Source organism: Rhipicephalus sanguineus, chromosome 3 (genome assembly GCF_013339695.2).
Source record: "Rhipicephalus sanguineus isolate Rsan-2018 chromosome 3, BIME_Rsan_1.4, whole genome shotgun sequence".
In the NCBI taxonomy this organism is placed as follows: Eukaryota; Metazoa; Arthropoda; class Arachnida; order Ixodida; family Ixodidae; genus Rhipicephalus; species Rhipicephalus sanguineus.
In genome coordinates this window covers 180,995,064-181,010,071 of record NC_051178.1, presented here as the reverse complement: position 1 = coordinate 181,010,071, position 15,008 = coordinate 180,995,064, and the positions used below count along the sequence as shown (strand labels likewise).

At 44.9% G+C, this 15,008-nt stretch overlaps 1 protein-coding gene across 1 annotated transcript in view; it reads left to right on the top strand.

Annotated features, from left to right (window-relative positions):
• Positions 1-15,008, top strand: part of LOC119387776 (peroxisome biogenesis factor 1-like) — a 70,498-nt gene that overhangs the window by 8,526 nt on the left and 46,964 nt on the right. The window contains 5 exon segments of the mRNA XM_037655287.2: positions 131-245; positions 4,497-5,260; positions 5,847-5,967; positions 7,105-7,351; positions 14,640-14,869. Coding sequence (XP_037511215.1) covers positions 131-245; positions 4,497-5,260; positions 5,847-5,967; positions 7,105-7,351; positions 14,640-14,869 — 1,477 coding nt within the window.

The window sequence follows — 15,008 nt, the reverse complement described above, 5'->3', positions numbered from 1 at the left end:
CAAAACCTTCTAAGTACTCTATGCATTCGAGCACTGGCTACAAAGAATAGGTTATACATTCTTGTCAAATGACTGCCAAATGTGACCTTGTTCTCTCTCTCACCTTACCCTTTTTTTTTTTGCCGTTTAGGTCGAATGCAGTAGTTTTCTTGAAAGTCATCTAATGAATCAAATTCGAACAATCTGGCCTGGCATGAAATTTCTTATGTGGACAACACCTTCATCCCCAATTTTACTTGACGTTGGTAAGCTGGTATTTTATTTTTAACTCTTATTCAGAGTTAAAGAAATTGCTTTAAAGAAGTGCACTGTTAAAACAAAATCCACCAGAAAATCTCTAGCAGCCATATATGCCTTTAGATATTTAAGAAAAGCTTGGAAGTTAAAATGTTATTTTTTTTTGCCACCTATGATGAATTCCCAATTGCGAGGAATTCACTCGCAGTGCGAAAATACTTTTAAAATGTTGATTAACATGTTGATACCATTAAAAAGCCATAAAGCTATGAAGATTTCCAATTATGTCAAGTTTTCGAACACAAGTGGGACAGGTTGGCACTAATAGGACCATTTGACCCGCTAATGCAGGGATGCAACAGCTGCGCCAATTGCGCCGATTTGATACGATTCCTTATTTTTGCGCCAAGCTGAGCCAAAACCGTGAAATTTGTTAAAATTGCGCCACGCTGCGCCAAAATGCCCGACCAGCTTAAAATTTTCTCAGTTACGCAAATTTGAGCGAGAAATGGAGGCCGCGTTGGTCATCTGCAGTGTGGGCATCGTCATCCAATACAGATGCGCAGACCCTAACCCTAACCCCCCGCGAAAGAAAAGAAAAAAGTCAGTTTCACTGGAAGGACGAAGCAATGAATGCGATAGCAACAAATTGTAATGCTATACGAAGTGAGACTGGCAGCAAACTCTTTTGTATCCGATCTCACGTTAATTTACAAAACGTTGGTGTAAGAGAGTACGGCGTTTCCAGGGAAAGATGCTCTTTCTGCACAGTGTTTTCGCATTGAAAGCGCAGCACGTAGCAGGATATACGAGTCGCCCGCTGATGGCTGCCGAGATAGCGTGCGCGCCAGCGATCGCGACCGCACCCTTAGAATCAAAGTTCAGAAGTTTCTGCTCGAGTGACAGCCCCCGCCCCCCTCTCGCGTCTTTTCATGCTCGTTCAAGACGGGCGGGGCGTTTCCTCTATGCTTCGATCGCAGGCTTCCCGAGCGGAGTGGTGTTATTGCATGCGCCCTCCGAGCGACGGAGATGGTCTGGTTCGTTTGATATCTGCTTCAGCCGCGTTCATCGCACGCACTCGCGCGCTTTTACCCACGGTAGAACATACTGTGCACAGGGATATGTTATCAGTTTGGACTTTATACGGGAGATGACGGCAAAAACTCGTCGAGAGTGTCCATATAGTTGCTATCGCAATGGAAAAGGACAGTAGTTCTCAAATTTTCTGATGCTTGTTTTATTGCGTGCAGAACGCTTTTTAAGCCACTTTTGCCGCAGTACACTGGTGTCCCGCGAAAAAGCATACTTAGATTTAGAAGGGGCTATTAGTGCTAGCTGTCGGGGACACTGCACATTTTGTTCCTTAATTATTCATTCGTGCACGCTCCGTGTAATTACGAGTACTAGTATGATCGCTGGCGTCAAAAATATTATTGGAAATCATTTGGAGCTGCTGTGTATGGCGTTTCTGCGGCCTTGAGAAACAATAGACAAAAGCGTATGCCAGTTTTCTTTTTTCGCTACCCCCAGTTGCTCCTGCTTTACGAATCTCCCAAATTTCCAGGTTGCCAGGTTCGCAGGTCCACATTAGCATTTCCAGTGCCTGTCGAATTATTTGACAGGTCCTGCAAATGCTAATGTGGACTTGGTCATTGTTTGCACTGACTTAGTCATTGTTCGCACTGTGGGGTGGCTCAACACACTGCTTTTATTGAAATAGCAATGTTCACGTGCACCTTGCACGAATTAGCTGATGTTGAATGGTTTTTACGAATCTTTGTTTTCTTTTCTAAAAGCAAGCCTTCTTTGTTATACTGCTCCAAATTTGGGATTTCGGGCTAAAAAATTCAGGTTTTTTTTGCCAGCTGCTCCAAATTTGGATTTTTGTGCTCCAAAAGCAACATTTTGCTGTTCCAAAAATTGCTCCAAATCCTATTTCGGCTGTTGCACCCCTGCTAATGTCTTATTGGGATGAATCAGTTAGGCCAAAGAAGGAAAAAAAAGAAAACCTTCAATGCTTGCATTGTTGACTGAGTTATAGAACAGAGGTATTTCTCTGTTTGGGAAGCTTATCCTGCATTTACAGGCCGTGATGACTCTTTTCAAACAGGCAACCACCATTCTGCTAAGAGTAATAGACAAATATTTTATTTGTGCTCTGAAAGTGCAGGAAGCATGAAACAAAGGAGTGAGAAAAAAAAAATTAAACATCTTTCCTAAGGGAACCCCGAGGTGATGCGAAGCATGGGGGGGGGGTTCCATTGTTTTAATTTTGTAGACAAGGTGAAACGGTTAACGAAGGTCTTTATTGAGCAGCGTCTAGTACTTGAGGTGTGCACTTTGCTTTGAAGAGGATGGCTTTGTGGTCGCTGAAGTGAACCGTGAGGAGATCTTGGTGCAGTGGGTGGATCTCGAAATTGGTGAAGACGTGATCAATGCATGTGCCGTGAATGGTAGTTGGCTGTTGTTTTCGGTCGTTGTGTGATACGTGTTGCAGCGAGTGGTGTGACGACATGTACTCAACTATCCAATCGCTCTTCATGACGTTGACATTAAAGTCGCCAATGAGCATGAAAGGATGTGTGTCTGCGTATTGCTTTTGGTAGTCACCCATGGCCTCGTCGATGTGCGTCTGATGCCGACGCTTGCTTGCGCCAACCCACTAACTGACGGGACTGTTGCTTCCATCACACTTCATCGGAAGCATCAACAGAGTCAAGCGAAGTGAACCGAAGCAAGCGCTGAACTGAACGCGCGCAGCGCTCAGCCAACACCTCCTAGAACTTTTCAGGCCTGCGCGCAAGAATTTGACGTCACAAGCCGCCGGCCGACCAACCCGTCCGACGAGTTCGTTTACCTTGCATTCCAATCCCCTGTCTCCCCAGTGACCCTGCCTGAAGTGCGTGTGTCCGCATCGTTGCTGAGAGCAAGTTTCATGTATTTCTGCATTCGCTGGAGAGGAGAGGAGACTAGAGGAGGAGAGTAGCGCATGCACCGCGAGAGCAGAAGCAGGAACGCAGGAGAAGTGCAAGCAGGTGGTACGAGAGAAGTGGAATGTGAGTGCGGAGAGTGCGCAGTGTGAGTGCAGACGCCGAAGAGCACGCGGGACATGCCGCCGCTAAGAAATGCTTCGCATTTAAAAAAAGCTCCTCATGTGGCCTCTTAAAGGGACACTAAAGGCAAATATTAAGTTGACGTTGATTGTTGAAATAGCGGTCCAGAAACCTCGTAGTGCTACTTTTATGCCAAGGAACTGCTTATTTTGAAATAAAATCACGTTTTAGTGGTCCGCATCGCGTTAGCGCACTTCAAATCACCCGCCTGAAATCAGACTTTCATACGTCACTGCTGCCGTGCCCAACGTTGCCCGCCTTTACTGCGCCGCCGCCGATACTAGTAGCAGCCGAGCGAAAGTAGCGGGACCCACAGCAGCAACAACAGCCATCGAAGCCATCGAAGCTTGCCGCAATCGCCGCAATGGATGTGGACGGAGAACTTGACAACGAGACATTGCTCGTGACGCTGGGCTCCAATTCAGCGACTTGAGCCCCGATGAACGCGGTATGCTGCTGAGGGTTCGTAGTGCCGGCGTTGTTGCATGCGGCATTTTGTCGAACTTTTTGTCAGAGCGACTTTCACGAGCGCGCAAAACACACGCGGCAGTACGCGATCCCGAAACTACCACTGAGACGCGACCGCGTGAGCGAAGCAGGGCGCCGGGCGAAGCGCAGTTCGGCGAAAACGGAACCTTTGAAACACGCGCGCCGTTCCCCACGGCAACGCCACAGATGTTATTTTTTCCATGAATCTTTTTATAATGATGGGACAGACAGTGAGGCACAATTAAAACTTTTGGGGCTAACTATGTAAGTGATGAGGCCAAATGAGAAGTGTTTCAGTGATGAATGGATCTATTAGTATGCCCATTTTAAACCACTGGCTACAAGGTTTTAGCAATGTAGTAACTTTTAATAGTTTAAAATGAAGAACATTGCTGTATCTATGTTCTTTCTTTTGCTGGGATGTCTAACTGCAGTGCTTCTAATTGTTTTGAATGGCTGTGGATTGAGCATTTTATCAAGTGCTGTTCATTAAGAAATGGGGGTTTTCTTCTTTGTGAAATGTTTTCCACATGTATACATGCATCTTCTTAATAAAATCTTAGTGATCTTTTCTAGTGCCTAATTATTTGTGTGTTTAATTTTATTCATTTAGCTTTACTATTGTAAGCATAATAAAAGCCTACCCTTCTCTTTCAGTGTCTGCTGTGCCGGATTGTAAGCCTATTCTCCTCGTCAGGAACACAGTTGTGTCTGTAGTCCCAAGCACAGAATCCCAAACAGTGCTTCCAAGTCATTCTTCAACACCTAGAGCATTGAGTGAAAGCACCAGCCTGCGCAGCTTTGCATCCGCAGTTGGCTCTTTCCCCTCGTGGGTTTGGTCTTCGGTTTTGTCAAACCAAGTAGCAAGACGTTTGCATCCACCTCTGCCTCAACAGCAATCCGTCGAATCCACACTCACTTGGCACGTCGATGTGTGCTTCACTGCCAGGGTGATCCCACGCAAGTTCTTCACGATAGAGCCGCTACCTGCGCATAACGTTGAAAAGCTGCTGTGTGAACATCCTACTACGATTTTTGTGTCGAGGTCACAACTTCACCTGTGTGATTTAGGCAGCGATGCCCAGTTGGCCTTGACTTTCATTGCCAACATTTCAAAGATCGCCTCGCCTCAGGAGAAGCTGAAAAAAGCCGCTTTGGACTCAAAGGGTGACCCTTTGGGTTCACAACAACAAGCAACTGTGTTGCCCGATCGTGAAAATTGCTTTGTGAGAGTGTTTGCAGTTCCTACTGCATGGACCGATTTTAACTTGTTACATGGCTCCAACTTGGCCCTTGTTCCCGATGCCCTTCGACGGCAACTGGGACTGGACCATGCTAGTAAATTGAAGATTAGGTCACTCTCAGCCTCCGAACAGCCTGTTGCATTGAGGTCAATCACCCTGCATCCCATAGGGAATACGGTAAGTGTCATCACCCGTGTTTTTGTACCTTTTGTGCTTATTTTATTCCTGTGTTCTCTCTTTTTTTGTTTTCATTATTGTGTGGTAGTTGCTAAAATTTCGTTGTCATGAAGCCCAGTTGGTACCCTGCCGTCGTGTGTTACTAACATTGTACTGGATGTTATTAACACCAAACTGGATTACGTTGTAGCTTGATGCTGTGTTGCTTTTTTGTTGATGCAGAGCTGGTTCATGCTTGCACTTGCATGAAACACCCTTTCAATATTTGAGCAACTTATTTCTACTTTAGGTGTAAGTTATAATTTTTTCATAGCAATATTTTCTAGGTTCTATTTCTGGTTTTATTACTGAATCTGCAACATTGTTACTTACGATTATCAGTTAAGGGTGAGAGAACTCTAAGCACGAAGGCCAGGGTATCCGCTACGTACACCACACATCTGGTGCTTAGTGCTTCGCAAGATTAATTTAATCGTATGACATAAATAAGATTATGTTTGCTAAGCTTTTATGACTGTCATCATTCTTAGCAGTAAGTGTTGTTGTTTCATTTGGTGAAGCAATGTCTTTCTGCTTTTTTTTTTAGACTTTTACTGAAGGAAGTATCGCCAGTGTCTTCCACTCATGGTGTAGAGGCATCTCAGCTTCTGGTTATCCAGTTGTGCTTTCATCGGGTGGTCTTTTGAGGCTGAAATCTGGTGAACATGGTAAGTGTTCATGTCTGACATAATGTTAAGGGGTGATGTCATTACTTGTCTGGGTGTTCACAACGTGCAGGAATATTGGAGAATTTTGAGATCATATATGAAATGAGTTAGTGCATAACAAATGTTATCAGTGGCTAGCGGCAGTGGGAAACTAATATAGTTTGAAAACATGCCACAAAATTATTGTAAAAGAAATTCCTTTTGGCAATTCTGTTCCAGCCAGCATTAAAAAAAAACCCCAAAAAACATGCATTTTAATCAGCAGCTTAATTTCTGGCAACTACATTAGGTCTAGTGGACGTAATGTGAGAAAGACTTGTGAAAAAAGCATCCCTGTTTCTCTACAGTCTCATTTCTAATGCTGTTAAACATTTATCAGATGTTTCATATATGGAGTGCAAATTCACATCTTTTGACTAGTCACTGACGTATGAGGGGCCAGTATAGTTCTGAAGGAGGATCAGCCGTGATTGCTTTTCTCAGGAACCAGCATATGTAGACTGTGCAGGAGGGAGCAGACGGCTTCTTATTGCAGAATTTGTGCAGTTTGCTGTCCTTACACATGAAAGGTTGCAATGTATCACAAATGTTGGCAGCGCTAAAGGGGCCTTGCCACATTGTTTCAACTGCTGAAGGTTGCACCACAAGAAGTTCCTTGTATAGCCCTGAGGGGAATGCAAAAATACATAACATGCATGCAAGCAAAAGGTGTTCAACTCACAAATCCAAATGAAAGTAAACAAAAAAAGGGAAGGTACATTTTGACATTTCACTCACCCGACGAGGATTTTCCAGTAGACACGAGAACCATGCAAAAGATGTGAGACTGTCATGCATTCGCACAGATAAAACTGAAATGCCACTTGCAGGCAGAGCGCATTGTAAATTATTATCAACAGTCAACAAATGGCGGGCAGGGCAAACACAGGTTTATACTACAGACAGTGCTAATTATCAAGTCAAAGACAGAGTATGGTGTGGCTCAGTGGCATTGAACTGACGCACTGGTGACCTACCTTAACAAGGAGGAGATGAGTACAGCGGCACAAGGGCACCCTGTTGATTAATGAATTATGCTGTTGAGGTTCCTAAAGTTCCCATAACACTGATATTTGCTGTGTGTTCTTTTTTCTGCAGGGGAACAAACAGACTTTCTGATAAAGCTTTCTCATCAAAACAGTGGTGCTGAAGACGTGGCAAATGATAACCAAAGCATTGAAAGTGAAATGAAGTACTGCTTCCTGAGCAATTCAGCATTAGTAACTGTCAACCTTGGGAAGGCTGTCAGAACTCTGCGTTCAAATAAGTGCATATTGGTGCTCCCCGTGTCGAACATCAGCCTTCTCAACCCAGATCTTCAGGCTCCTAGGCTTGAAGAACTTGGGTGAGTGAAACTCTCACTCGAATGTGGGCTCTACTAAACTGACTGCATGTCATGTTGGTTTAACATGCTCACCATTTCACAGCAAGTGCTTAAAGGGGTGGTGCCATCAAATTTCGAGGCTATAAAAAGCCTGTTGTGGGCTTCCTCACACACAAAGGGTTGGACACAGCAAACTTGTAATATATTTTTTATTCACTTCCAAAGAGCGCCTAAATGCTCGTTCACGCGATCGAGACCCATTGCTAGCGCGCCTAACACTGTCGTCACCCTATGGGAGGTGCAACGAAAGTTTTAGTGACGTCACACCAGATCAGAGTGAGCAGAGCGCATAGGAGTAATACTCGGGTGGGCAAGCTCCAGACGCCTACAGCGTTTGCTTCCATGAAAAGCCTTCCAATGGGCCCATGACGCAGCAGAGGCTTGCTCTTTCTGTTCCGACGCGGGAGCGGCCCGCAACGTGCTAGAGCGCGTTCCAAGGGACCAAAATAAAGTTTATCCATCCATCCATCCATCCATGGAAACCCTATTGCTGTCATGAAAAATACGCTGTCTCAGTGGACAATTATAACACAATTATAATTTAACTTTCGGAAACTTCTGTCGTCACCACTTGTCAGTCGTAACCCTGTGTTGAACATGCTGCTGAACCTCATTGACAGCGTCCAGCATGGCGTGGGCCTCCTCGTCGTCGCTAGTCAGGGGATCAAAAATAAAATGATTATCTGGGTTTTCAACGGTGCCGCGCATACGTCGTCCTCATCGCGGCTTCCAGAAAAGGAAAAGTCGATGTCCTCATTGGGCTCGGACGCGGATGCAGACGCAGAGTCAGAATCGCGGCTGCTGCAGCTAGCCATGGCAACTGTCGGTGCATTTGACTTGCTGCTGCTTGTGCGGCACGTGTGTGAAAGAGCAGACGACTCAGCACTACGTGCGTCACAGCCTTGTGTGCTCACGTGACCATGCTTCCTATACTCCGACGTCACTGCGAAACTCGGCGCCCAGAAACCGAAACCGAAAGTTGTTCACATAAATGAGGCGATATTAAATTATTTAGCCAGAATACATGAATCTGGGTGCATGTGTCACGTTTTCTGGAGCTATAAGAAATGTTTGCTGCAAGGAACACGCAAGGCACAAATTTGGTGGCACCACCCCTTTAATGCTAGTTACAGTTGTGGTGAAAGGCAAACTAAACAGGCTTTAGATTCCTAAAAACTGACGTTCGTCTGAAGTGCACACACTTAAAATCCCAGATTTGTTTTATGCTCATGCAACTAGTGGCGTTGTTACTGCAAATTAAAATCACGGCTATGCTCCACCCACTGCGACTTGTGGAGTCAGCAAGCGGATACAGCGGAAGGAGAAAGCTAGCAGAAACGGCGTCAATACAGGGGTCCCGGGTGCCTGCACCAACGTTGCCTGCAGGTTTGGGTCATCATTTGCATTGTATTCATGGCCCTTTAAAGCGTACACTTTAAAGAACGGCTGTTGCATGGATAATACTTTATCGAAGAAGCATTAGCGTCAGCATGTCACCCTTTTGCACTGCCTACAACGGTAACAACACCAGCAGCCAAGACGATGTTCTCTTTCAAAACTTCCCACAGCAGAACCAGCTTAGCTGCTCACTGGATTGCTGTGTTGAAAAGAAGTAGTCCAACCCTTCGAAAATAACTGTTATTTGTTTCAAAAAGTTTTCGGGGCTGACTGCATCACAATAACTGGGAATCCTATGAAAAATTCACATCAATATGCATGAGAACATAGGTTTGCAACATAGAACTGGGAAGTGTTAGCCCTAAAGTCCATAAATTTTCCCCTCTTCTGTCTCAAGTACTGACAACTATTGAAGTGCCGCCACCGAATCTCATTGGCTAACGCTCGTTTTCGGTAGCCATGTGCTTCCTAACGCTTTTCCAGCACCTAGTGAAACGCGTCCTCCGCTCGCTAATGACGCGGGATTGGCAGGAGGAGAAAGGCGCATCGCGTTAGCATATTGTCCCCTGAAAGATGCGTGGTTAATGTTCTTAGACGTACATGGCTTTGTAAATCTTCCATGTTAGGAAGAAAATGGCGGCAGAGCTGTGCGTGAGAGAGGACCGGGAGAGGAGGCAGTTGTCGGTACTTATGTAAAAGGGAAAAATCTAGGGACTTTAGTTAGCCCCCTAAGGAATAATGTTTAAAGGTTTACAGTAGGGGTGTGCGAATATTCGAAATATGGAATATTTTTCGACTAGTGTTTGCTATTCGATTTGATTCGCACTGGAATTTTACTATTCGAACTATTCGAACTTCCCAAAGACAAATACAGTCAACGTCCAATTAAAAATGACCCCTTCAGATTTTTAATATGCCTCACCTCATTACACTTTCGTATTGCGGCAAAGCTACCTTTCAAGCTGCGTTACGGTCGAACTTTGCCAAGAGACAGTCAACGCCCGATTGAAAGTGGTCCCTAGATTTTCAATATGCTTCACCTCATCACACCCCGCTATTGCGGCAAAGCTGCCTTTCAAGCGCCGTTACCAGGGGGAGGTTACTCCGTATACCTCCCATAGGACGCCTTAATTCATGACGTCAGCGCTGGCAGCGCCAAACGTCCCTTCAGTTACTATCCTGGCGGCTGGGATTCAAAGACTCGAACGGCAGAATGGCGGCGCACACGGTATGCGTCGTCATGGCAACACTAACACCAGCCGCACCTCCTCTCCTAGCTCCCTCGCGCGCGCCAGGTTTTTTCTTTTTGTTTTGTTTGCGTGCGCGGGCTCCCTTTCCCTTTCTTTTATGACCCCCTCGTCTGCGTGCTGCGCCGTGCAGCACACCGGGCGCTTTTTGTTTTGTTTTTTTTGCATCCGCTGCGCGTACTGCGCCGTGCGTTCGTTGCTCGTTTGAATGTGCGCAATTTGCAATCAGGCATTCTGCAAACACTGCAGTCGTGCAGCATGCGCCAGAACGCAAAAGAATGAATTGCACTCACAACACAAAATATCTTTGGTCTCGTTTTATTGTCCTTGTTTTCGAAAATCAACATTTTCATCAAATGTGGTGCGATACAGGCTCAGGAGATTAACAGAAGTTATCAACAGGAGATTAACATACACGTGTTCATGATCACTAAACAGCACGAAAGTTCTCGACAAAGTTAAGAACTTAAAGAACAGTAGAATAAAAAACAGAACATAACACTAGGGCACATATTCAAAAAGACAATTTTTATACTGACAAAAGTGCAGAACAGCTTCTGATATATGCGCACGATATTGCACAAAATTATCATAACTAACAAAATTGAACATTCCTGGAATGCAAAAACAATGAAAGCAGTTGAAATACCTAAAAATAGAATAATAATGTAAATATCATTTTAAAGATGTCAAAATGAACTCCACATATAACACAACTAATATTGGCCGTGCTTTATTGACTACATTTCCAAAAACGTTGATTTTCATATAACTAGTGATGATAAACGCGGAGAAAATGAACGACTGATATCGGATGATTCATGGCATCTCTTCTTGAAGTGCGCCGATTCTGCAATTCTTCAGCTTTTCTCTGGGCGCACCGATCAGCTGTGTTGCGTTCCGAAATACACCCTGAAGAAAAGGGCATGTTTCAATCAGATAAAGAGCGCCGTCGACTCGTGCAAAAGTGAACTCGTTTGTTCGTCTCAGAGCAGCACAAGTTTTCATACATCTACCTAATGTCTCACAAACGTGGTTATAGGCGATGGCGAGTAATTAACCAGAGACAAATACAAAGCACACACTCAAACACGCGGTTCTGTGAGAGTTGTAAACCTGTAACTATAGTTACGTCGCATGGGCTTCATGTCCGCTGCTTGTTCGTATAACGATTTAAACGCAGCATCGTGCCCTTTTCAAATCAGTCATTTTTGAAAACATTAACTGAAGCCCCACTGCAGAGAACAGCTACTCGGTATGGACGTGAATTCAAATTGACACAATGAAGACCGCGACTCAAAGGGCACGCTCACCTGTCGTTCTTTCGGGGGCCGGCACATATATTCCGGGACTTGTTCTGGAAGTATTCGAGCAACAAAGCACTATGCACTAACAGCGCGAGACGTAAAACATCGCGTTGCACAAGCACACAGCGAGCGAGCACCATGAAACGGATGAGCGACGACGGCTAACGCACGCCTTACCAACGCCAGACACGAAACTTTCTAACGGATTTCAAAGTCGGCGGCGCCAGCAAGGCGGCGGAAAGCGTGCCTTCCGCAGGAAAGGGAGTTGATCCCACCAGAGAGGGGGTTGAAGAGAGTTGGGAGGAAAGAGACGGAATGCAGATTTTAACTCTGATCCCAGTCAATGGATGGCGCCTCAATTTGCCATACCGGTCACGTGGGTTTCTTTCACTAGCCTGCCGTTATGGTCGAATTTTGCCAAGACACAGTCAACGTCAGATTGGAAGTGGTCCCTAGATTTTCTGTATGCTTCACCTCATCACACCTCGTTATTGCGGCAAAGCTGCCTTTCAAGCTGTGCTATGGTCGCAAATATTAACTCAAGAAAACGCTGGTTCCAACATGGAGATGAAAGATGTGGCAGAGGTGGGGGCTCAAGTAATGCTGTTTTGGACCTAAAATTTGGGCAGGAAATCCGAAAAATCGTAAGCCGAAGCTTTTTAGCATCTAAAATTTCAGATGTTCTTATATATCGACGTCTACGAGGCAAATTTGGAACTCCGGACTTGAAGGGAGCACACCCTTGTCCGCCACATCAGTTGGGCTTCCACAGAAGTTGAAAGAGGAGGAGAGGCTGAGGAAATGGCATCTTTGCCTATCACGTGTAAAGTGTTGTCGGCAACACTTTGGTTGCACCAAATCATCTACATAAATAGAATTCGGCCTCTACATTGCCACATTCTTGATAAGACAACTATGAAACACCACCCCGCCAGTGCTTCATCAACCTAGCGAAAAGAAACGCTTTCATGTTGCTATCTCATAAGAATATCCTTAGGAATCCTCTCTAACTTTTTTTTCTGCAATTTCGCTTCGAAGTATTAAAAAAATATTCTAGAAATATTCGAGAAATATTAGAAAAATATTCGATTCGATTCGCCTCACACTTCAATATTCGAATTCACTTTGCACCCAAAATTTTGCTATTCGCATAGCTCTAGTTTACAGTACTATATTGGCTCAGCTTTTTATGGTATAAATGGTTTCAATAATTCGTCTTAAATGCAAAATTCACTGGGAAAATTGCATGGCAGAGATAATTGTTGATCTGTTATCATAATATGTTGGCCTAAGATATAAAAAATTGCCCTTTCGTAGCCTCTGCTCGTTGAACCCGTTCAGAGAGAGCACTCGTGACAAGATGAGCTCTTCCTCAAGTTATTATTTTCTTTGTTCACTAAGGGATAAAGGCCCCAAATGGTCTCCAATTTACCCTGTATTGTGCGGGCTCATTCCATTTTATTCCTGTGAGCTCCTTGATTTCACCACCCCACCTAACTCTCTGCCACCCTCGGCGGTGTTTCCCATCCCTTGGTACCCATTGCACTGCTTTCACTGACCACTGGATGTCTGTCCTCTGCATTATGTGAAATGTCGAAGTCCATATTTTTTCACTTAATATCAACCAGAACATCGACTACCTCTGTTTATTCTCCGATCCACTCTGCTCACTTCCTATATGTTAAAGGGACCGACAACTGGCCAGAACATGTGATAAGATCCCGGTAGAAATGAAAAGAACGTGAAATACAGTAACAGATTCTAGCATCCTTTTCGCGTTGTGAGTAGGATTTATATTTTTAATTCGAGTTTAAATTTAACAGTAAACCGGCATGTTGCGCAGCATAGCGGAAGAGCCTTGAAGCTGAATTATGGAATCGATCACTTTGCTGCATGTAGTCACGTAGTTTGAGGCTGCCATGCACACCTGTAATTAGTCCTTGAAGTTAGAATATGTATATTATTATCCATCCCCGCTCTATTCTGTGCTCCTTACGAGATAAAAGGAGTTGCACGGTGAAGAGCGGCGCTGCCTTCGCAGCAGCCAGTGGAACATGTCGAGCCGCAGCACATGCACGTGGCGTGCACGCATGTGGAGTAAACTGCCGCGCTCGAACACGAATCGTGCTCGCTCTCACTATTTGTAACATGTGTTATCACATGTGTATACGACTTCATATTCGCTGCAAATAGAAAAATTCCGATTGCAAATGTTTCACGGCGTTTTCCACGTTACCATTCCATGATTAGGCACTCTGACTTGTAAGCTTTCCGTTACCCTAAAGAAAGTAGGTACCGTAAAAATTGGTTGTCGGTACCTGTAATGTTGCGCCCATCATATTGCGTTTCATTGCATACTGCATATGGGTTCAAGCGGATGGGTTTGAGCTAGTTGGTACTCCACAATCCACCAGTGTTAGATAGATAGAGAAAACTTTACTTCGTATCCGGCGTGTTTGTGGACCGGGCTCCTGCCTAGGTGTCGGCTAGAAGGTCTTGCCTCCTAGTGGTTTCGTCGGCCCGCTGGATTGCCCAGAGTTGATCGTCCAGGGCTTAGCTGAGCAGTGTAGCTCACCATCGCGTGCGGAGGCTGTTGGTGGAGGCTGCGTTCTCACTATTGAGTAGTAATCCCTGGCATTCCCATAGAAAATGTTCTAAGGTAGTTTATGCCTCACAATCTTTGCATTGATCGGTCGTGTATATATCGGGATATATAACAGGTAGTAGTGCTGGATTCTTATATGACCTGGTTTGTAACTCTCGTCATTGGACAGACTGCGATCTATTGAGTTTAAGGTGAGGTGGTCGGCAAACGCTCCTCTGCAGTTTATAATGTTTAGTAATGTCATTGAATGTAGTCATTCGGTCCTCCCACTCCCACACATCAGGAGACTCTGACAAGGGATCAACATCTGTCATAGCCTGGAAAGTGAGTCCTCAAGTTACGTTGTGTGCAGCCTCGTTAGGGCTAACCACGAAAACTTTTCAATGAAAGGATAATGCAGACATGAAACTGTTGAGTTTTTCTCCAGTTTCTTTGTTATCCTTCATGTTTCAGCCTCATATGTTTGTACGTGTGAAATGCGATGGTTGTATACTTTACGCTATAGGAGAGGCAGCGGTAAGTTTCCGGTTATGATTTGGGAATGTCTGCCGTATGCCTTGCATATGTGCTCATGATGGGATGAACTCATCAGGGGCAAAAAGGTGACCATCATGTGTGGTGAGCTGATGTAATCAAGAGCATGTAATGTCTTAGAGTGCTCATTACTTGATTAATTTTTTCCCCTTTGACAGTGGTGTGAAGGAGCTCTGCGAGAAAGGTCTGGCCTGGCTGAAGTTGCTGACGGCAGCACAGCCCACGGCAGTACAGTTGTGTGGCCAACAGCAACTTGTGGGAGATGTGCTGCTAATCACAGGCCAGCGTGGAAGTGGCAAGACAACACTTGCTAAGTCACTTGCCCTGTGCATGCTTCAGTCCCCTCCATTTGCCCACGTTGAAGTCATCGAATGCAGTTCATTGAGGGGTAAGCACTTAAGGAGGATTTTACCTCTTTACAATTTCTGATATTGCGTCTATAGTACTTAAATATTTCACTAGGTTAGTTGGTAAAGTTTGCTGCGAACATCCCTTTCCGAAGCCCAACAAATCTATTTTATTTGAGC